The sequence below is a fragment of the Cucurbita pepo genome, chromosome LG02 (assembly GCF_002806865.2).
Source record: "Cucurbita pepo subsp. pepo cultivar mu-cu-16 chromosome LG02, ASM280686v2, whole genome shotgun sequence".
In the NCBI taxonomy this organism is placed as follows: domain Eukaryota; kingdom Viridiplantae; phylum Streptophyta; class Magnoliopsida; order Cucurbitales; family Cucurbitaceae; genus Cucurbita; species Cucurbita pepo.
Window position 1 is genome coordinate 11,609,945 of NC_036639.1, and position 23,835 is coordinate 11,633,779.

The following is a 23,835-nucleotide window of genomic DNA, read 5'->3' on the forward strand; positions in this document are numbered from 1 at the left end:
AGAAAGATGATTCAAGGCAGCAAGAACATGTGGATGTTAGAATGACAACAGAGGTTAAACCATTAATGTTACTTTTTATCTTGTACATATCTAATTAAATAATATTGTAAAAAAGAAAATGTAATTTTATGAGTTCAAATTAAAGAAACTATATAATTTTTGGTGACATGCTGTAACGACCGGCTTTCCCTTTCAAGTTTGCCCTCAAAGCTCTAAAACTCATCTGCTAGGGGAAGGTTTCCACACTCTTGTGACCCAGATCTACCGGCTTTCCCTTTCAGGTTTGCCCTCAAGGCTCTAAAACCCATCTGCTAGGGAAAGCTTTCCACACCCTTTATAAATGGTGATTTGTTCTCCTCCCCAACCAATGTGGGACATCACAATCCACCCCCTTCGGGGCCCAGCGTCTTCGCTGGCACTCTTTCCTTCCTCCAATCGATGTGGGACCGCCCCCAAATCCACCCCCTTGGGGCCCAACGTCCTTACTGGTACACTGCCTCGTGTCTACCCCCTTCGGAAAACAACGAGAAGGCTGGCACATTGTCCGGTGTCTAGCTCTGATACCCAAATCCAACGCTAGCAGATATTGTCCTCTTTAGACTTTTCAGGCTTGCCCTCAATACTTTAAAATGCGTCTGCTAGGGGAAGGTTTCCACACCCTTATAAATGGTGATTTGTTCTCCACACCCTTATAAATGGTGATTTGTTATCCACACCCTTATAAATAGTGATTTGTTCTCCTCCCCACCCAATGTGTGATGTATTATAAATGGTGATTTGTTCTCCTCCCCAACCAATGCAAGACATCACACATGCTTTCTAAAATTAAAAGATTTGACAGAGTAAAATAGATCCAAAAATGAACCTCTTTTGTTGGGATAGTAAGATAATAGATTAAGAAGCCATCTCAAAAGCACCACACCATGCGGTAAGGCACATAACATTCTGCACAATTAGCTAGTCAAGGTGTTGAGCAATGTCTACAAAAATATGGATTGAACCATAAATGTAAGAGTTTCTATGACACTACTCTTTGAAACCAAAATTTCCTACAACTTCTCTTTCCTCACAAAAAAATGAGAACCTTTTCCAACGATCTCAGGCAGATTTTAACTTGGCTGAAGTTGAGGCAAGGTGGGAAAGGGTCCTGTGTCCCACAAATACCAAGAAAACTCCCAAGATGCCCAGTGCTTTCAGTGTTGTGAACAGATCCAACTGTGTAAAGAGAGTGAGAATTTAGTAAGCATGTTGACATAAAATGGCTCCAAACCTCAGAGTTTACAGAAAACCAGTAATATGGCACCTACCTTCAACCAAAAGAAAGTGTAAAGCAAGATAACTGCTCCAATGCTTAGATGGAAGAGAATGGCGAAGGTGGCAGGTAACGTCGAAGTTGGGAAGTTCTTTAGGTTCACGCCCAATCGGAATAGCTATCAACAGATAAACAAGGGTAAACTTGATATGTTATAATGGTGGAAAATTGCATAACATATTAATCAAACAAAAAATTTGTTGTCTGTAAAATCATGGATATGTTGATGTAAATATCAATGTGGATGGATGCTCAAGAAAAGTCACATGAATTGAAAAAGAAGTGTAATTTCTGGACCAAAGTGATCGTTGATTATAGATAAGAGAACTCACCCCAATCAAAAATCCAAGGGATGGCAAATATGTGAGACCCAAGAAAGCAAGAGAGAGCTCCTTGGCTGGGCGCTTTTCTGGAGCCCTGAAGATGTGAGTTATTTCAGCTTTGGGTCCATAGCGTGTGTAAGGATCGACAGGCCGTAGAGGAGGACGAGGTGCCTTCTCTGGTGCTTCAGGTAGATCCAAGTCAACATGACCAATAGCCTTTATGAAGGAATTCTCCTGAAGAAAGGAAAAACCAGACTCTACTTAAGTTTCCAGAGTAATTTGTACAGGTGAAATTAATAAAGAAACTGAAATTACCATGATGGCATCGCCAACAGTTAACTGAATGTCATATCGACCCGAGAGATAGAAAAACTTCTCAACCAAACCAAGAAAGTCCTACAAAAAAGAAAATTCTGAAATGAGCCAAATCATAAATTTTCTTAACTTGGTCCATTAGTTTATCAAATATTCTAGTTGCCATCTTTTCTATTCTCACGTTGATCAAAATGTTGATATTATGTCCACCTTAATGTTATTCAAAGGCACAAAGATTGAACAAATTCATGAAGAAGAGCTCGATTGTACCCAAGAATGTTCTAGATGCACCAGATGTGCTACTTTTGTGCAATCACTAATGCGAAACATGTAGATGAGATCCAAAAGGAAACTTCAAATGGACAACATATTCTGATACACAGGTGGTATACTGTATTGTATTGCTTCTTATAACTAGCACCAATGCCAATTATACAGCTCTATCGGCAAGATGTTTCATGAAAATAGGAATTATAGGATTAGACAAACTTACAAGAATTTTTTCAAATTTTTTGCCAGAGCCTTCAACCACAAAGATATGTTCAACGCCACTTTCATGCCTCAACTTGAGAAAAGCCTGCAACCAAGCAAACTTGTCAAAACAGTAAGAAAACAAGGATGGAAGGATGAGAGACAATTACATACCTGATGCGGCTTAAAACCATTTCCCTGTGGTGTGGCTAGTTGAAATGATAGACGCAATTTCTGAAGGTGGTTTGCTGACAATGAAACAACACTCCCACCAACTAAATCAAGCCTGGATGAAACCAAGATGACAAATTAGCTCTGCTTAATATCACATTAAAAGCATAAATGACAACCAAAAAGCGTTCGAATGACTCTGTTCTGTAATAATAGACCACCAGTTTGAAAACAAAAGCAAGAAAAAGTAATAATAACAGTGTTTACTTCTTCTTGGTTTCAGTACTCCCAAGATCGCTATCAAGAACAGCAATCTCTGCCTTCTCAATTTTGACAACTCCTGTGACATATATTGGCACTTGGATCTGCCCACCAGTGGCATAAGTATCCTTCTGCTCTGAATCATGAAGAACAATCTAGAAAAGGGGAAAAGATTGTTTCAACATATAATGGGACAAATTCTAAAAAGATGTGCCAAGTAAAATATATAAAAAAGAGTGAAGTACCTCAAAGACGAACACATAGTTTCCGACATCATAGGCATTGGGCAAAACATCCAAGACATGTAATCCAGTCTGAGGATCAAACTTGAGTTCCTATGTTTCCGCAAAAAAAAGGATACACAGTAACAAACCAAGTCACGCTAATTAATCATTAAACAAACACCGGGAATAAATGGTAAGCATTCAGTTGATAAAACTATCAGACCTGGCCCTTGATAATGGAAGTGCCTTTTGAAGCAGAGAGAAAAGCTCTTACTATCTTCACGGTTAATTGAGGTGCAACTGAACCAAGCACAGTATTCACTCTAACCTGATAACATTTGACATAAATTATAAAACTACCAAACAATAACTTCCAATAAAAGGCTCTTTGATGGGCTAAATAAAGGGAAGAAAAAACAATCGCTTGTGCACATGGAGAGCCAATTAACAAAGTGAAGTTTTAATATGTATAGGTTGTTTAAGAACTTCAGCTAAACCAACATAAGCTATCTCTAACGGGCAGAAAATTCAAACTTAAAGACATGCAAGAACGTACATCATCAACCAGAAGACAACCTATGTGTGTCTCATCCAAGGGCATCCAGTGACAATTATAGAGACAGAGAAAGTTTACGCTTTAGCTAAACTTTTAGCTTCTACCTGGTGTATCCTCTCTTACATCGTAATTCCTCTTTGATTACAGCTCATTTTCATTAACACCAATTGGATCAGTTCTCTTTTTTTAATATACATAAAGCTACTTGGGTTCTAGTTTTCCATAAAAAAAAAAAAAAAAAAAAATGACACACCACATAACGTAACTGAAACCAAAAGAAATATGTAAGATGGAAAATATATAAAACTATGTTTCGATTAGGTCTCCCTTTTCTCCATTAAGTAATCTTTGTTTGTTTGCCGATTATTTTGCATTTTATCAAGGTCCACCTTGGAAAGTCGCAAGTAAAAGAATCCAGTAGCACAGACAGCACTAACAATGCATGCAACTCCTTTGATGCTGGACTCATTATGCTGAATTTGATACCATTACTGTACTTGTAATTTTGAAATCACTACATTTCAAATGCTAAGAACATAGCCTAGTTCTAAACCAGATTCTGCATCATGCTCATAATTAAGAAACAAATTAGATGCCCCAGATTCCATAAAAACCATTCGTGAGCAAACAAGTAACCAGGAAAATAACTGCTAGGAGATGCTCTGGTAATGAAAAAAGTTTGGTAGAAGAACGAACCTTTAGTTGGTCTTCCTTTGTTAGTGAAAGAACAGTAGCTGGAAGAGATAAAATCAACGGAATAGAAACCCTGTGGTAGGAAGAAGGAATTGAAACGAGAAAAACAATGTCATAGTAGTATAAGAAACAAAATGTTCATCATGCAAAGGAGTACTGTAAGTGGTGAAACAAGAAACCCAACCCCATTGTATAAATTCATATATCCAACAGTTCAGCTCAAAACAAGATGAATTCTCAAGGAAGCTCATGAGAGGATCTTCCATAAAAAGAATTAAGCCTTAAATGAAAATAATGTTATAGGAACTACAAGACCACAGTTTTCCCCTTCTACGTTGTAACAAATATTCAAAATGGCACGCCACTTAAAAAGGATAGACAGAAAAGAATAGCCAACAACTATTGAACTTTATCACTGAGTAATCTAATAGTTTCTGTCAATCCCACATATTATTTAATCTTCCAACTGATATTAAGAGAATCATATTTTTTCCATTGCTTTCTTTGGAGACAATAAAAAGAGAAAAAAAATCAGTCGGATGAACTCCATTTTTATGCAAGAAACAAAACTTCATAAATGGGGGGAAAAACACAACAGATCACAAAATAAAAGAGGAGGAAGACCTAGGCCGAGGAGACCACAAAAATGCACTACAATCAACATCAACAAAAATAATTAAAACAGAGAGCAATAGAAGAATTACTTCAATAATCTAATCAATGTGGAAGCTTAGAATAAAATATACCCCAAGATAAGAAGAATTTCTCTCAACGCCCTTAAAAGTTGACTTCTTTCCAACCACACATTTCAAACAAACGCCTTAACTGCATTCCACTTTCCCAAAAGTACAGACTAGCCAATTAGGAGGACAATCTAGCCATTTAAAATTTCTTGAAATAAATCTTTTATTTTTATTTTTTCTGGATAGTAACAAAATTATATATATATACCAAAGTACACAAAAAATGAGAAGATAAGATATTCCAAGGTCTCAAGCAATAAGAGAGGCTCTTGGTTTCTATTTTCTATCTATAATAGAGGAAGAATAAGTACAAGAAAATCTATGAGGGTCAAATTAGAGGCAAGGAGCACTAAACAAAATTCTGAACAGTCTTGAAAAGTTGTACCTTACTTGAAAAACCTATCCATTTCTACACAACCAAATCCCCAAGCCTAGCCAACTAAAGGTTACACCATTCCCAATAGTGCAATTGACCCTTACAGCAACAAAGTGACTCAAGCAATGCAAAAATTATTTAAAAGAATGTTACACATAGAACTCCAAGTATTAAGTTGATAACAAAGGATTATCATCATAATGTAAAATCTAAAGATCAACCAAATCTAACCCTAACAAACAATAAAATACTTACCTATTTGTCTCCAAGCAAGCCAAGGAGTCTATTTGGTTAAACAAGTCTTTAGCATCACCAGGAATCCCAATGCCAAGGAAGAATTTTGCCAGACCAAAAATTGAATTCGCAGGAAGCTGTAGATGAAAATAAAATTGTTACAAAATAAATTAAGGAAACAAAATGCAAATTTATGTTTCCACTCACATTTAAGCTTCCAGAAGTAACAGCAGTAAATGTTGTCAACCCTCGAACAACTGAGGATGTAGTTGCAAGAGGCCCATGATGTTCATTTGCATCAACAACTTTTTCCTCAAAATATAAAGCTCCATTATCTGCAAAACAATGACGTCTACAAATTACCTATATGGAGTGGTTAGTGAAGAATAAAACAGTGCAAATATGAAGAATGGAGTGAGAAGTTCCAATTTGGAAGATCATCTATCTACAAATTTGCAGTAGAAGTCGAGACAGGAAAGAGAATGTTATCGGGATCTTAGACAATTGAAATTTAAAGGAAATAATACCTGACATTATTGTCATTTTCCTTTCCATAAGACCAATTCTTCCCAACTATAATCATACTCTCATTTCTAAATAACCATATCATACTCCCATTTTCGACTGGGTAAGTGCATCCAAAAGACTGGCCCACTCAGGCATCCACCCGTACACCACTCAAATGGAACAAAAATAATGAATCCAAGATTGAAGGTGACAAACTCCACAACATTTTTAATAAAAAAATTACATGGAAAGGATGAAGGCTTACCATATTTCTCAATGCTGTCAAAAAGTTTCACTATATCATTCTTTACAGTACCAATCTACAAAAAGAGAGAGAGAGAGAGAGATACAAACATGAGATTGGTAGGCTAACTAAAATTTTGAAACTGACAATAAGCAGTGGAATTAGAACGAGAACATGATAAATAAAAAGAAGTTCATAGCGATAACAGCCAAAAAGGAGTGTGAAAACATGTTGGTGACTAAAACTTCATATTAGAAAGAAACTAGTTGCTTCAAATGTTTTCAAAATCACCCGGATAGGTTACATAGATGAAGTGAGGACTTGGTCTAACTACAAAATTAAGACCAGCAAAAGTGATACTGAGGATCCAGCATCTTCTCAATCGCTGGCAGTCGAGAAGTTGCAAAATGATTCCCAAGGGGCTGACATTTAAATTTTATAAGAAAATTGGTAGTTAACGTGGTAATCAACAACTACCCAGCCACATTTTTTTGTCTAAGAAACAATCTCATTGGCAAAAAGACAAGGGGGAGAGAAAAACTCTAGCCCAAAATAAGTTGTAATTACACAAAGGTCTAAGCTTGCTGAACTGAAGGGAGAGGGGAAAACAATTATAAAATATAAATACAGTACCCTTCTCCAAATCTAATAAAGTAAGTAATGGTATTCTCAATTTTTCTTTGAAGCCTACAGAGGAGATTCTTCGGGTCAATTTGGGCATGAGGAAGGATAATAATAAATTTCTTCAAGAATTTAAATGGTAAAGACCATTTAGATTAAGGGAAATGATAGTTATTTCTCTACAATGCTTATTAAATAAATGTCAGTTATATGATAATTAGACCTTTAAAGAACTAGATATATGAAATAGCTAAGCCTTTCCAAATGGTTCAATATCAAATTGAGGTCTAGGTTTAATAATGCCTGCACAGTAGCCACTCTAAAAAAAGGAATGNTTAATAATGCCTGCACAGTAGCCAAGATAAGTTTTACACAAGAAAGAAACGTACATTTTAGGAACTCAACAAAAATATGAGAAAAAGATTAAGAATACCATATTTTGATCAATATCAGACGATGCTAATGATACAACACCAGCAAGGGCTTCCAGTGCCAATCCTATAGAGAATAGAAGCTATATAATGTAAGATGCAAATCAAAGTTTAAGCCATATAAACGGAGAAACAAAATATTCAAAGAAGTCAATTGAAACTACCAAGCGATTGAAGAATGTTAACTTATCACCTAAAGAATGATAACTTATCATGATATAAAAATGATGTGCAATTCTTCATAATCTAAGTTCCTTAAAATAAAGGTCATTTTCACAAATTTTACATAGTGTTGTTATTAAATCCTTTTAAAATTTCTAGCAAGAAACAAGAAATTCCATTGAGAGAGAAAAAAAATCCAAATTTCCATATAAGTTCCAAAATTGGATATAACATACAACTTTAAAACATTAACCTATACAAAAAGCCAAGGATACATGCATACCTCCCAAAAAAAAGAAAAAAAACTCAAGGGTAAAAAACAAACACGCCTCCCACTTGTAAAAAAATTAAGAAAAGAGAAATATTTGTTGTTACTAAATTCATTTATGTTGAAGCTTATAATGATGTTTAAGAATAAACTTCAAAGGACAGAGACATTACTTAATGCATTCCTCGTTGCTGAAACTTATTTATTCATTTGCAACTATAATTCATATGGGATTTCCATCAAGACTCCAATCATGCATTGAAGTACATGATTGTTTCTAGAATGGCTATTTCTTAAAAGCTCCTTCGAAATTAGAATTGCAACTAAGATGAAAATCACATTTATTAAATATAATGTTTATCGTTTTTCTTTTGCTTCAACACAAATGTGTATTGTTCTGTTATTCTTGAACAAACGGTAATGCTAATATGATGAGAAACAGGGAAAGAGCAACTTTATCACTATTTAAACAAGAATGTCAAAATAAAACATTAAAGCCAAAAATATGTGAAGAATTATGGATGAATTAGTACCAGCAGCATAAATACTAGACTCAGAGTTGTCAGAACTATAGCGCCACCTTCCATCACTTTGGCTCAGTGCCTGCAAATTATGCACGAAGTAGACCGAGAATAAATATTACGGATGGATATTTATCACTAAGCACTATTCATGTTAATTTGTTAATAGTAGAAAAACGTGACCAAGTAAAATATCAACATATGATTTCTCAATGATATTCGCATTTAATGTTTAGCAATCTAACCTACAGAGCTTGATGCCGTTTTAGTTGACAAGTAAGCCCCAACTGGAAACTAGGTTCTAGGACTTCTCTATTCCTAGTCTATATATAGATATATAGATAGATACATATAGATATATATATTCTTTTTCTTTTTTTTTTTCAAATACTGAATAAACTAACCTTGATTGAATGGAAAACACCATCAGCGTCATTAATGGATAGATCAACTCCAGAACTTTGTTCCTGCAAGTAATGGAAGGAACTTGTTAAATCCAAATGATGAAATTGGATTTTAGGATATATTCCTTTAAGAACTTTTTAGTCTCCTTGTCACGTCATTCACCAGATAAATAAGGACTGAGAAAAGATATATTTGTAAAGCAGTTTATATTTGAATATTAAATCAGCATCAATTAAATAAGAAATATAATACATTGTCATTTGCATGGCGTAGGTTGAGTCTGGATTGTGCATAGAATTTTACCTTTAGAAGTAATAAGCTTCCAATAGAATAGTAGAAGTCAAGCAGCGACCGCCCATCATTCAGAACATATTTAAGCCTTGAAGTAAGGCTCTTCACAAAATGAAAAGAAATGATCACAAGTCATGAACATGCATCAGAAACTATCACATAGGAGTTGTTTGGAAGTAATGTGTAGAAATAGAACGAAACCATAAACAATTTCTGGATGTAAATTAGTATTTGACAGGAGGGTTTTTACAACAAAAAGTAGTAGAAAACAGTAGGAGACTTTGTAGTTTCCATGTGTTTTCTTTAGTCTTTTACTAAGTTAACTTTTCACATCTATCCCCAATGTCAAAGTAATATTTGATTGCAATCTAATATATTCAAAAATTAATATATTAAAGAAACAAACCAAAACGCAAGAATAAAAAATCAACTGGCCCCAACCATTCCAAGTCCAACTCCTGTGAAAAGAAAAGAAGAAAGAAAGTTGAGCTTTCCAAAGGTAAATGCTTTCCACCTCTCAAGGAAAAAGAATCTTCTTCTCCGACAATGAGGACTTCTTTTACTTCCATACTTCATCAGCTTCAGGCAATAGTGGACAAGGTACAGTTGACGACTCTTCTACCTTGGAACTTGGTCCTCATGAGGCAAAAGCTCTTCAAGATATGAGTCCAACAAACTATTATGTGATCAGTCTATGAGCCCCAAGTGGGGATTACTTTTATTTTACATAGATCCTTTCCACGAATGTTTGAGGCTTGGGCACAGCTAGTAAAAGGCACCTGATCAAAGAAGTTCTTCTTGGTTGTAACCCTAACATTGTCTTTGAGGAAACAAAATGCAAGCAGGTTAGTGTTCGGTGAAATCACTTTGGAGTTCTTGCTGGGTAGGCTTGTCTGCCCTGGACTCAATAATGGCTTCAGGGGGCATTCTTTGTTAATTGGATGAAAACTTCATTTCCACATTGATAGCATGCGGGAGCTTTCTCCCTCTCTATTAATTTCAAGCTTGTACATGGTTTCTCCCACTGGATCACAATATTTTATGACCCTTCTTTCTGTGGGGATCAAGCTCACTTATTCTTCTCCTGGCCTTTTTGGGGGGTGCTTTTTCTCGATCTTCCATGTGATGTGGTGCTTCCCTAGTAGGCCTTGATACTCTTCTTAAACTTCTTGTCAGTCCAGTCTTTTAAGGCCATGCTAGAACTCCATAGTCTAATAAAATGGCAGCCTTTCTTCGGAGGCTTTGATTTGTGAGAAACAAACAAGTGTTTCAAGGGGATGAGGCTTGTTTTGAAGCTTTTGGGGATTTGGTTATCCTGTTTACGTCCACTTAGCAGTCTTTGCTAAAAAATTATAACTATAATATGATGCATATTTACGCCAATTGGAAGTCTTTTTCTGTAATCCCCTTGGCTTAGTGGAGATTTCTCATCCTCCTTTTGTATGTCTTTTGTCGATAATACAAGTCTTGTTTCTTATCCAAAAATTCTTTTAAACTAAAAAACAATAGAACATTTTTAAAAATAAAATTGCAAACTGGTATCTTTTTTTAAAATCTCAAACAAGCTCTTAGAAACTGAGCACGAAGGATATAAGGATACCTCATATATCTCCTCCTTGATTTCACATTTCAAAACATCGTTAACTCTCAGAGCATGGAATAGATCCTTTAATACAGCAGATGAACCAAGAACCTCTGATACAGACTTGCAAGTAGCAGCACTTATATCAGGCTTCTCTTGAATTCCAAGAATGTCGAATGTTCTTAGTGCTTCATATGTTTCTTCCAAACTGATTGAAAAAAAAACAAAACAAAAAAAAAGAGTCAAGGGTACAATGGGAGACCACATACAATAATAGAAGCTCACAGAAAACACAAGAACAAAACCCAAACAACCAATTCAAAAGCTCCATTCTTCAAAAAATAAAATCACAATAATAACACTTCGAGATTTCAAGCATGCTAACAAATTTCCACTGAATGGCATCACAAATGAGACATCCTCGCAAAATTATCATGAAAGGTGATCTGGTTAAAAATAAAGGGATCGGAATGAAAAATATAATTGAAAATAGGTTTCTTTATGAAAAAAAAAATTAAAAAGTAGTTTGTTGATGTAAAAAAAAAAAAAATGTTTGACAGTATAATTTATATTAACAAGAAACAATTTTCAGATCAAAAACAGAATTTTACTGCTTTCATATGAAAGCAAAAGGCAGAGATCAGAACCGTTTTTCAAAAAGGCAATTTCCTGCAACTATTTTATAACTAGTGACGAACCCTTTTCAAAGATCATAGCTACAAAATTACAGAGAAAGGAAGAATTGAACTTCCCACCAAGGTTAGTCTAAGAAGTTAATTGCCATGTCCTATTTTAACTCAATGTGTCTAACCCAGAGAAACAAAACGCAAAAAAACACAAGAATTCCTCAAGTAATAAATGTAGTCTACCTTCCAAATGCTCCATTACTAGGCCGGAAGATCTCCAAAGCTGCATATCGGTGCGAATCTGAGATCGGCTGAAAAATGGTTGCAGCTTGGCAGATCGAAATCCAATAAAGTAGTACCAGAAATCGAACTAGGTTTCTGGCCATTGCTGCAAAAGAATAGAATTGAAGAAACATTAATATACGATCCTATGAATACAAGAGATCACGAAATTCCTACATTTCCCAAGTGATTCCATACTGAATTTAACAAAAGAAATTAGCAATGTGTTGGTAGAACCCTAGTGTATAGATCGTATACAAATCGTAAAGAGAAGCTAACCCAAAGAGGGTGGTCGCGCGGTCAACTGTGGGCGAAAAGGGTGATGCAGCGCGAAGAGGCGTAAGCTGATTTATAAAGGTTTTTTCTTCTTTTTTTTTTTTTCTTTTTTTCTTTTATTTTCTTAATACTTAATTTTAAATTTAATTAAAAATATATATATATATATAAATGCAAAATATTCCATTTTTCAATTATGAGATGTTTTGGATCATGGTTGGTAATGGGCCTAACGGCCCAAAATGTTATGGGCCTTCGCGTTGTTTATATGGTCTTTTTCGATGTCATTCTCGACTAAATCGGTGACCGAAAACGATAAGTCATCACAAATTGAAGAAAAATGATATACTTTAACGGATATTAAACTCACCGCTTGCAAATATTGTCCATTTTGTTGACCCAAACTCCTGTCATTCAGATAACATAAATTTGTAACAACCTAATCTCACCGCTGTCAAATATTGTCCATTTTGCCTAGTCATATATCGTCGTCAGTCTCACAATTTAAAAACGTGTCTATTAGAAAAAGGTGGGTTGAAAAAAAATTAAATATAGCGGAATCTATAACAATCCAAGCTCACTGTTCGTTACGTATAGTCGTTAGTCTCACGATTTTGCAATGTTTCTACTAGGGAGAGATTTCCACACCCTTACAAAGAAAAATGTTTTAGNCAATCCAAGCTCACTGTTCGTTACGTATAGTCGTTAGTCTCACTAGGGAGAGATTTCCACACCCTTACAAAGAAAAATGTTTTAGTCTATGATATCTTAGGTTGGTTGGGGAGGAGAACAAAACACTATTTATAAGGGTGTGGAAACCTTCCCCTAGTAGATGCGTTTTAAAGCGTTGAGGGGCNGTATAGTCGTTAGTCTCACGATTTTGCAATGTTTCTACTAGGGAGAGATTTCCACACCCTTACAAAGAAAAATGTTTTAGTCTATGATATCTTAGGTTGGTTGGGGAGGAGAACAAAACACTATTTATAAGGGTGTGGAAACCTTACCCTAGTAGATGTGTTTTAAAGCGTTGAGGGGCAAGCTCGAAAGTGAAAGCCCAAAGAGGACAATATCTGCTAGTGGTGGATCTGGGCCGTTACACATTCTCATCTCCAACCGATATAAGAGGATCCAACCAAACATGCGGTGCTATCGACATCAAATTTGGCTCACCCTCACACTAGCAACGAGACCAAATCCATCTCGATCGAGAAACCAAATGGGTCATTACACATCTCTCCATCTGAAAGAAAAAAGTGGGTGTTCTTAAGATGACATTGACACATCACAAATTTCAGTTAATAAAGCTTTAGATCATTCGCCAATTGACCAAGTTGGGCAAAGCAAATTGAAGGGCTGAGAGGAAGCATTTCCCTCACAAGCAGGGCAGACACCACCATATGCTCTGTTTTCAGGCCTCCATTCAACTCTCCTTTAGTAGTCAAATACACTCATTACCAACCCATTTGTTCTTCACCCACCTCTCTGCCGTGGAGACTCTGCCAAAACAACCCTTTTACAGGATCGATTCACTTATTACATTAACCTAATTGCTCTGTTTTTAATCAAACAAAAGTAATTAATCTCATACAATCAAATGTTTTGGTATACAAATCACACAATACCACTCTAAATCTACTGTTTTTTTTTAAGTATTACAATCCGGGTCTGTTGAAATTTCAACCTCTACCGCTTACGAGAGGCTAACTAATTGAACTATACTCAAATTAGCTGCAACCGAAAGAAAACAAGTCAAGATCAAGAAGCTCTGTTCTTGTTTTGAGCTGTTCTAAGCTAACTAGACTAAATATGTAAATTAATATATGATTAATTTAATTGGATTGTTGAAGGTCAGTTGAAAACAAGCCTCTGGAATTTGGTTGCCGTTTGAGAATCCGAATCCTCGGATAGAAACAGAGCCCTCTTCTTGTTGACAATCCCACAATTACTGTCGGCGAGCGACGGTAGCGGTGGAGGAAGTGGAATTCTAACCGGCGGCAAATGAAACGATTCGAGTGGCGGTGGTGGATGTCTCCATTGAGGAAGCGGTCCAGCGAGGAGAAGTGTGTGTAGAAGTGGACCGGCGTTCATCACCGCCTGCAAGAGCTTACCCTTTTCCGGCAATGGCTTTTCAGGGACCCAGTCGATGATTTCGGGAGATGAAACGATGCTCTCATCGCAATCGGAGGAGGAGAAGGCGTTTTGGGAATCGAATCCTTTTCTGGGTTGGTCGTCGATGGTGGAAATTGCAGAGAGAGGCGGCGGTGGATTCGGCGGCGGCGGCGGTGGGTGTTGATGATGGAAGAACAGTTTCTGGAGGAGAAGGGTTTGGCATTTCTCATTGGCTTCGTCTCTTTCTCTAATGGCTTGATTTAAAAGATTCTTGAGATGTAAAAGCTGGTCGTCCTTCTTGTTAAGCTCCTCTTGGACTGTAATTTTGGTCTGTTCAAGCTCCAGAGTGGTGCAGAGAAGAGAATGCCTGAGTTCATCGACGTTCTGCCAAACAAAAAACAGAGGAACCACAAAATCAAAATCAGAACCGAATTTCGAAATTCTGGGAAATACCCAGAAAAAGTAAGGGAGAATTTGAGAAGATGGGTATGAAACTGACCTTGGTTTGCAAGAAATAAGCCCAAGTTAAAACAGGGCTGCGTTGGTTATCCATGGAGTTAGAGAAAGAAACAGAGGAACAACAGAGGAACAGAGAAACAGAGAAACAGAGAGGGAATTATAATGGGATTTGGATTGGGAGTTTTCAGGGAAGAAGGGAGGTTGTTCTTATAAAAAAGCAGATGGGGTTAGGGTGTGGTTAAATTCTCACTAGGGTTTGGACAAAACAGGTCATGGCTAAGTTGATCTATAACATATTGTACCGAGACTAGGTTAGGTTGGGTTAGAAGAATGTTCGAGACTCTGATTTAAGCAACTTAAATAAAGTTTACCATTCAACTAAACCGAACCCAACTTTTTATTTTTAGGTTTGGTTAGAACGTGGTGACATTAAGAACTAAAATTTTATAAAATTTAAATATCAGAAACTTCTGACTGTAATTCTATTTTTTTTTTGTTACTTTGATTGACCCATCAAATAATATCAACCTAGTTTTAAAAATATCTTATCTATTTATAATACATGTTACATTAATAACTAAAATTTCATAAAATTTAAATATTATATGTCACACGTGTTTTCGATTTTCAAAAAATTTCAACCTAACCTAAACAAACCTTTTACGATTTGGGTTAGGTGGCCTGAGTTAGTCGAGTAATTGAGTCACGTGAATTATTTATAAATTTTTATTAATATTAACTTTAAAAATATAATTTAAATATTTTGAAAACTAGAGGATTTCCGAAATCTTTTATGTTTTTGAAATGTTATTGTTGGGAGTAAAAAAGTAAATCTTTTATGTTCTTGAAATGTTATTGTTGGGAGTAAAAAAGTAAATGCAAAAGCTTTAAACCTTAATTACTCCAAATATTATATAAATAAATAAAAAATAAAAAAATTAGAGAAAGGAAAAGGTTGATAAGGACTAATTATAATTATAATTAAGATGGGTTGAAACAGTGTTAGTCTAACCTTAAATACTGCTTTTATCTTTAATGCTGAAAATAGTGTTAACATTCAGACAGCTCTCTTTAATTAATGTCTCTTAACAGCATCTCTCTTTGAAGCTAATCAATTTTGTGTTACTTTTGGAACATTACATAATGTAATTCTTTTCTTTTCTTTTTTTCTTTTTTTTTTTTTATTTTTAATTTGTTCATGTGCCGAGTCGTTTCCGTGAGGATACTGACAAAAAAAAAAAAGAAATCGACCTTATTTAAGTAAATTAATTGGGAGAGGGAGACGAAACATTTCTTATAAGGGTGTAAAAACTTCTCCTTAGTATATGCGTTTTAAAACTATGAGGGTGATGGTGATATGTAATGGGCTAAAACAGATAATGTCTGTTAGCGATAGGCTTGAGCTGTTAGAAATGGTATCAGAGCCAGACATCGGTCGGTGTGCTAGAGAGGACACTGGACTCTCTTAGGGGTGGATTGTGAGATCTCACATTGGTTGAGAGAAGGGATAAAACATTTCTTATAAGGGTGTGAAAACCTCTCCTTAACAGACGCGTTTTAAAACTGTAAGGTTGACGGTGATATGTAACGGGCTAAAACGAACAATATCTGTTAGCGATAGGCTTGAGCGGTTAAAAATAGTATAAGAGCCAGACATCGGCCGATGTGCTAGAGAGGACATTGGGCTCGGATTGTGAGATCTCACATCGGTTGAAAGAGGGGATAAAACATTCCTTATAAGGGTGTGAAAACCTCTCCTTAAAATACGCGTTTTAAAATTGTAACGAGCTAAAACAGACAATATCTGTTAGCGGTAGGCTTGAGCTGTTAAAAATAGTATCAGAGCCAGACATCGGGCAGTGTACTAGAGAACGTTGGACCTTATGAGTAGATTGTAAGATCTCACACGGATTGAGAGAGGGGATGAAACATTCTTTATAAGGTGTGAGAGCAGACGCTGAGGTAGGCTTGGGCTATTACATGTAGTAAGCGATTTTTCTCACATTAAATTGCTTATGGTCAACGTCTTTCAATGGATACGTATAGATGCAAAATTGGACATGGTGAAATGCAACCGACACGGGTATAGACAAGCACGAGTTGATTGTAGCGAGAGATATAGGAGTTTTGAAGGTGATGATACCAAAAATTACAATTGGGTAACCACCTCTCGTGTCCCATTGTTTGGTGTAATTATATTAGGCATGATGAAAGCAAGTCTCTCATGTGAAGTTGGCATGCGTGCACCATTCTATGACAAAGGAAGCGCCAACTTGAAGCATTGGAGGGACACCCAATGGCCAATGCCATCATATATAGGATCTCATTCACTCGCTTGCACACCACCTTGTGTCCACTCTTTTCAGGGCTCAACGTCTTCGTTGGCACATTGCCCATTGTCTGACTCTGATACCATTTGTCCCACCGCTAGCAGATATCATCCTCTTTAGATTTTCCCTTTTTTACTTTCCCTCAAGATTTTTCAAACGTGTCTGCTATAGAGAGGTTTTCACACTCATATAAAGAATATTTTGTTCTCCTCTCGTGAGTTTCGTCATTATCCAAGCTCACTATATGGAATCTCATTCACTCTCTCTTCTATACGTATAAGTAGAGATCATAAACTTAAACGGGCCCGACAAGATAACAATTTAAAAATGTAAAATTGACGAAATCGTTACCGTTTAAAGAGAATTCAGTGTGTTCACTCCATGTATTTGTTTATGTTATCTTAAGCATGATATGTGGATATAATAAGATTCATAATTATATGGATAATTCATAATTGATATAATTATGAGAGAGAGGTTATAAAGCAAGCAACCGAATATTCATATTAATGGATCATATTCATATGTAGATAGCTCTTGTAGTTAGCTAAAAGAACATCATAATTGCACGACCACCTTTTCCGACATAACCATGCATTATGCTATAATTATGTGTTCAATTTAATGTTAATTTTACTATACTACCCAAAGATTACCCATCAAAATGACTCCAATTCCCGCGACATTACCATGTTATCTACTTATCTTGAAGTGATTTTACGAGTGAAAACTGTTCTCACACATTAACATTGGTTCTAACACAACGTCCTCGCTGCCACTCGTTCCTTTCTCTAATCGATGTGTGATTGCAACCAAATCCACCCCTCTTTAGGGCCCAGTGAGAAGGCACAATCCACCTCCTTCGAGGTCCAGCGTCCTCACTGGCACTCGTTCCTTTCTCCAATTGATGTGGGACTGCCACCAAATCCACCCCCCCTTCGGGACCCAGCGTTCTTATTGGCACACCACTTCATGTCTAATCCCCTTCCGAGAATAGCGAGAAGGTTGACACATCGTCCGGTGTCTGGCTCTGATACCATTTGTAACGACCCAGACCCACCGCTAGCAGATACTGTCTTCTTTGGGCTTTCCCTTTCGTGCTTCCCCTCAAACTTTAAAACGCGTCTGCTATGAGAATGTTTCCACACCCTTATAAATGGTGGTTTGTTCTCCTCCCTAACCAATGTGGGACATCACAGATACCATTTGTAACGACCCAGATTCACCGCTAGCAGATATTGTCCTCTTTGGACTTTCCCTTTCCCTTTCGGGCTTCCCCTCAGGACTTTAAAACGCATCAGGACTACATTGCAATGGATGTAAGGGAATGTTGGAGCGGGTACCAAATGAGTCATTACAAGCTCTCATTCAAATGTAATATTGGTTTATTCGTGTATCCTTTTCAACGGAATCTATATATTGGAATATCGTTATATACTAAAATTAGACACTTTTATATTGGTTGGGAGTTTTCAGGGAAGAAGGGAGGTTGTTCTTATAAAAAGCAGATGGGGTTAGGGTGTGGTTAAATTCTCACTAGGGTTTGGACAAAACAACAAAAGGGTCATGGCTAAGTTGATCTATAACATATTGTTCCGAGACTAGGTTAGGTTGGGTTAGAAGAATGTTCGAGACCGTGATTCAAGCAACTTAAATAAAGTTTACCATTCAACTTAACCGAACCCAACTTTTTATTTTTAGGTTGGGTTAGAACCCAGTAAACTAAAATTATATAAAATTTAAATATCAGAAACTTTTTAAAAGTAGGATTATGTTAAGTTGGACTGTAATTCTATTTTTTTTTTGTTACTTTGGTTGACCCATCAAATAATATCAACGTAATGTTAAAAATATCTTATATATTTATAATACATGTTACATTAATAACTAAAATTTCATAAAATTTAAATATATCTGTCACAGAGCATTACTAACATTACAAACATTAAATATTCTAAACTTTTTAAAGATACGGTTAGATTGAGTTGGGATTGTAACACTACAAACGTCAAATATTCTATTTTCTAGTTGGTTTGATTGACCCACCAAAAAATATCAAACGTCTTTTATGTTTTTGAAATGTTATTGTTGGGAGTAAAAAAGTAAACGTAAAAGCTTTAAACCTTAATTACTCCAAATATTATATAAATAAATAAAAAAAAATTTTTTTTTTAATCTCTTTCCTTTTCCAACTATCCTGATTTTATAATTAAGATGGGTTGAAACAGTGTTAGTCTAACCTTAAATACTGCTTTATCTTTAATGCTGAAAATAGTGTTAACATTCAGACAGCTCTCTTTAATTAATGTCTCTTAACAGCATCTCTCTTTCAAGCTAATCAATTTTGTGTTACTTTTGGAACATTACATAATGTAATTCTTTTCTTTTCTTTTTTTCTTTTTTTTTTTTTATTTTTAATTTGTTCATGTGCCGAGTCGTTTCCGTGAGGATACTGACAAAAAAAAAAATCGAGTTTATGTAAGTAAATTAATTGGGAGAGGGAGACGAAACATTCGTTATAAGGGTGTAAAAACTTCTCTCTAGTATATGCGTTTTAAAGCTATGAGGCTGATGGTGATATGTAATGGGCTAAAATGGACAATATCTGTTAGCGGTAGACTTGAGCTGTTACAAATAGTATTAGAGCTAGACATTGGCCAGTTTACTAGAGAGGACGTTGGGCTCCCTTAGCGGTGGATTGTGAGATCTCACATTGGTTGAGAGAGGGGATAAAACATTCCTTATAAGGGTGTGAAAACCTCTCCTTAACGTACGCGTTTTAAAACTGTAAGGTTGACGGTGATAAGTAACGGGCTAAAACGGACAATATAGGCTTAAGCGGTTAAAAATAGTATAAGAGCCAGACATCGGCCGATGTGCTAGAGAGGACATTGGGCTCCCTTAGGGGTGGATTGTGAGATCTCACATCAGTTGAGAGAGAGGATAAAACATTCCTTATGAGGGTGTGAAAACCTCTCCTTAGCATACGCATTTTAAAACTGTAAGGTTGATGATGATATGTAACGGACTAGAACAGACAATATCTGTTAGCGGTTAGAAATAGTATCAAATTCAGATATTGGGCGGTGTGCTAAAGAGGACGTTGGGCTCCCTTAGGGGTGGATTGTAAGATCTCACATCAGTTGAGAGAGGGGATAAAACATTCCTTATGAGGGTGTGAAAACCTCTCCTTAACATACGCATTTTAAAACTGTAAGGTTGATGACGATATGTAACGGGCTAAAACAGACAATATCTGTTAGTGGTAGGTTTGAGCGATTAGAAATAGTATCAGAGCCAGACATCAGCCGGTGTGCTAGAGAGGACGTTGAGCTCCCTTAGGGGTGGATTATGGGATCTCACATCGGTTGAAAGAGAGGATAAAACATTCCTTATAAGGGTGTGAAAACCTCTCCTTAAAATACGCGTTTTAAAATTGTAACGAGCTAAAACAGACAATATCTGTTAGCGGTAGGCTTGAGCTGTTAAAAATAGTATCAGAGCCAGACATCGGGCAGTGTACTAGAGAACGTTGGACCTTATGAGTAGATTGTAAGATCTCACACGGATTGAGAGAGGGGATGAAACATTCTTTATAAGGTGTGAGAGCAGACGCTGAGGTAGGCTTGGGCTATTACATGTAGTAAGCGATTTTTCTCACATTAAATTGCTTATGGTCAACGTCTTTCAATGGATACGTATAGATGCAAAATTGGACATGGTGAAATGCAACCGACACGGGTATAGACAAGCACGAGTTGATTGTAGCGAGAGATATAGGAGTTTTGAAGGTGATGATACCAAAAATTACAATTGGGTAACCACCTCTCGTGTCCCATTGTTTGGTGTAATTATATTAGGCATGATGAAAGCAAGTCTCTCATGTGAAGTTGGCATGCGTGCACCATTCTATGACAAAGGAAGCGCCAACTTGAAGCATTGGAGGGACACCCAATGGCCAATGCCATCATATATAGGATCTCATTCACTCGCTTGCACACCACCTTGTGTCCACTCTTTTCAGGGCTCAACGTCTTCGTTGGCACATTGCCCATTGTCTGACTCTGATACCATTTGTCCCACCGCTAGCAGATATCATCCTCTTTAGATTTTCCCTTTTTTACTTTCCCTCAAGATTTTTCAAACGTGTCTGCTATAGAGAGGTTTTCACACTCATATAAAGAATATTTTGTTCTCCTCTCGTGAGTTTCGTCATTATCCAAGCTCACTATATGGAATCTCATTCACTCTCTCTTCTATACGTATAAGTAGAGATCATAAACTTAAACGGGCCCGACAAGATAACAATTTAAAAATGTAAAATTGACGAAATCGTTACCGTTTAAAGAGAATTCAGTGTGTTCACTCCATGTATTTGTTTATGTTATCTTAAGCATGATATGTGGATATAATAAGATTCATAATTATATGGATAATTCATAATTGATATAATTATGAGAGAGAGGTTATAAAGCAAGCAACCGAATATTCATATTAATGGATCATATTCATATGTAGATAGCTCTTGTAGTTAGCTAAAAGAACATCATAATTGCACGACCACCTTTTCCGACATAACCATGCATTATGCTATAATTATGTGTTCAATTTAATGTTAATTTTACTGTACTCCCCAAAGATTACCCATCAAAATGACTCCAATTCCCGCGACATTACCATGTTATCTACTTATCTTGAAGTGATTTTACGAGTGAAAACTGTTCTCACACATTAATATTGGTTCTAACCCAGTGTCCTCGCTGCCACTCGTTCCTTTCTCCAATCGATGTGGGACTGCAACCAAATCCACCCCCATCAGGGCCCAGCAAGAAGGCACAATCCACTCCCTTCGGGACCCAGCGTTCTTATTGGCACACCACTTCATGTCTAATCCCCTTCCGGGAATAGCGAGAAGGCTGACACATCGTCCGGTGTCTGGCTCTGATACTATTTGTAACGACCCAGACTCACCGCTAGTAGATACCGTCTTCTTTGGGCTTTCCCTTTCGTGCTTCCCCTCAAACTTTAAAACGCGTCTACTATGCAAATGTTTCCACACTCTTATAAATGGTGGTTTGTTCTCCTCCCTAACCAATGTGGGACATCACAGATACCATTTGTAACCACCCAGATCCACCGCTAGCAGATATTGTCCTCTTTAGACTTTTCCTTTCCCTTTCGGGCTTCCCCTCGGGACTTTAAAATGCATCATGACTACATTGCAATGGATGTAAGGGAATGTTGGAGCGCATCCCAAATGAGTCGTTACAAGCTCCCATTCAAATGTAATATTGGTTTATTCGTGTATCCTTTTCAACGGAATTTATATATAGGAATATCGTTATATACTAAAATTAGACACTTTTATATTGGATACATTTTTCGATGTAATTAAGGATTAAATTGAGGAGTTGGACCAATTTTCCAAGGGGGGCCCACTTTATCGTGTTTTATAAATGAAATTAAGGGCTTTAAGTAAGGTATCTGCTGCAGCTGAAATAATCATGACACGATTTGGCAATGGAATTAAAATATATATATATATATATATATATATTTATTTATTTATTTATTTATTTATTTATTTATTATTGCCAAGATTTTGGGTGGGTTAACTATAATTAGGTCGATAAACACTTGATTACTAACAATTGCCAGCTGACTTTCCTCACTAATCGTTCTTTAAAATGCTTAATTATAATTAACAAACAAGTGTATTTTGGTTAATTATAACAAATAAAAACAATAATTACTCTCCCCAATATTCAACCCGAGTCTTTAGGTTGAGGTGGTCTAGTCGTGGTCTAGTCGTGGTCTAGTTATATCCTCTACCCGATAGTTATATGCTGTAAACCGTTGTGGTTGTTTTTTTGTTTGCATCACATATAACACCAATTTCAATCTCTCAAATCTTTCTTTCAAAACTCTTTATCGAAATCTCTCTGCCCCGTTTTCTAAACCTTGAATCCGGGCTAGAGACTCGAGCATACGTCGCTTGGCCGTAAGCGACGCAAGAATGAATTGGCTTAACTCACTTCTTATTAGAAAGTGAGTGCTGCACAATTGCATGCTGCCATCAAAAGTGCGATTGTGACGAGAGTCGCTAACTATATATCATATTAATAACTAAAATTTAATCATATATTCATAAGACACGCATCATTAATATCACTTTTAAACGTTAAATATTCATAACTTTTATAATATTTTAAATGTAGGGTAAGGTTGAGTTGGGTTATGAACCCTATTTTCAGGTTAGCCAAATTGACCCGACCAAAAAGATTCCAACCTTTGAATCAAACCAAATGGTTCGATTTTTCAAAAATCTAACTCAACCCAACTTAAGTTGCGTAGTCTATATTATCGAACCATATGAACGATCACTACTTCGGGTCTCAATCCCGAGAGAGATTGATATTGATCACGAGAGAACGGTAGCATTTGTTGGAAAAAGTGAATGAAGAGAGTACTCATCATATGAAGGAAAGCATTGGCATTGGCATTCCCTTTTGAAGAAAAAAGGATAAACGAATTACTTTCAAGACAGTTGAGAATGATTGTGTCCTCTTCATAAAGTCGAAGAGAGCTCTTTCTTTTTTGACCTATCTACTCTTATATGCACCTCGATCTAATGCATGCGTAAGCGTATCTCTTAACGGGGTTTTTTTTTTTATTGTCTCGAGTTAGATGCTCGATAAAGATGATGTAACAGGTCAAGCTACCCCCAGCAGATATTGTCCTCTTTGAACTTTTTCGTTCGTGCTTCTCCTAAAGGGAGAAGTTTCCACACCATTATAAAGAATGATTCGTTCTCTTCCCTAACCAATGTGGGGATCTTACAATCCACCCTCTTTTGGAGCCCAACGTTTTCGTTGGCTGTCGTAATTGATGTGGGATCTCACAAGCCACCTCCATTCGGAACTCAGCGTCCTCGCTAGCACTCGTTCCTCTCTCCAATTGATGTGGGATTTCAAAATCCACCGTCGTCCTCGTTGACACTCATTCCTCTTTCCAAATTATTTAAAATTCATTATCTCTCGAA

The 23,835-nt window shown here is 36.5% G+C and overlaps 2 protein-coding genes across 2 annotated transcripts; both read right to left on the minus strand.

Moving 5' to 3' along the window:
* Positions 1-868: 868 nt before the first annotated feature.
* LOC111788862 (dolichyl-diphosphooligosaccharide--protein glycosyltransferase subunit 2-like) lies at positions 869-11,984 on the minus strand. The gene is made up of 20 exons (XM_023669419.1): positions 11,899-11,984; positions 11,581-11,725; positions 10,730-10,919; positions 9,142-9,231; positions 8,838-8,900; positions 8,446-8,515; positions 7,485-7,549; positions 6,452-6,506; positions 5,887-6,014; positions 5,701-5,816; positions 4,330-4,399; positions 3,301-3,405; positions 3,099-3,188; positions 2,860-3,008; positions 2,596-2,707; positions 2,444-2,527; positions 1,951-2,031; positions 1,645-1,869; positions 1,308-1,430; positions 869-1,215 (listed from the first exon to the last, which is right to left on the minus strand). The coding sequence occupies exons 2-20, from the start codon at positions 11,721-11,723 to the stop codon at positions 1,099-1,101; spliced, it is 2,076 nt and encodes a 691-aa protein (XP_023525187.1). The 5' UTR covers positions 11,724-11,725; positions 11,899-11,984; the 3' UTR covers positions 869-1,098.
* A 1,549-nt stretch (positions 11,985-13,533) lies between these two features.
* Positions 13,534-14,640, minus strand: LOC111789130. Its single transcript, XM_023669784.1, has 2 exons — positions 14,504-14,640; positions 13,534-14,388 (listed from the first exon to the last, which is right to left on the minus strand). The coding sequence occupies exons 1-2, from the start codon at positions 14,555-14,557 to the stop codon at positions 13,744-13,746; spliced, it is 699 nt and encodes a 232-aa protein (XP_023525552.1). The 5' UTR covers positions 14,558-14,640; the 3' UTR covers positions 13,534-13,743.
* Positions 14,641-23,835: the final 9,195 nt, after the last annotated feature.

What these genes read in the sequence shown, in the direction of transcription:
- LOC111788862 (XM_023669419.1), bottom strand. Translation starts at nt 11,723, where the DNA reads ATGGCCAGAAACCTAGTTCGATTTCTGGTACTACTTTATTGGATTTCG. An exon ending in GCTTGCTTGGAGACAAATAG is followed by an intron (nt 4,400 to 5,700) that starts GTAAGTATTTTA and finishes TTCCTACCACAG; the next exon opens with GGTTTCTATTCCGTTGATTT. An exon ending in CTTCCATTATCAAGGGCCAG is followed by an intron (nt 3,189 to 3,300) that starts GTCTGATAGTTT and finishes GCGGAAACATAG; the next exon opens with GAACTCAAGTTTGATCCTCA.
- LOC111789130 (XM_023669784.1), bottom strand. Translation starts at nt 14,557, where the DNA reads ATGGATAACCAACGCAGCCCTGTTTTAACTTGGGCTTATTTCTTGCAA. An exon ending in CTTATTTCTTGCAAACCAAG is followed by an intron (nt 14,389 to 14,503) that starts GTCAGTTTCATA and finishes TTTGTTTGGCAG; the next exon opens with AACGTCGATGAACTCAGGCA.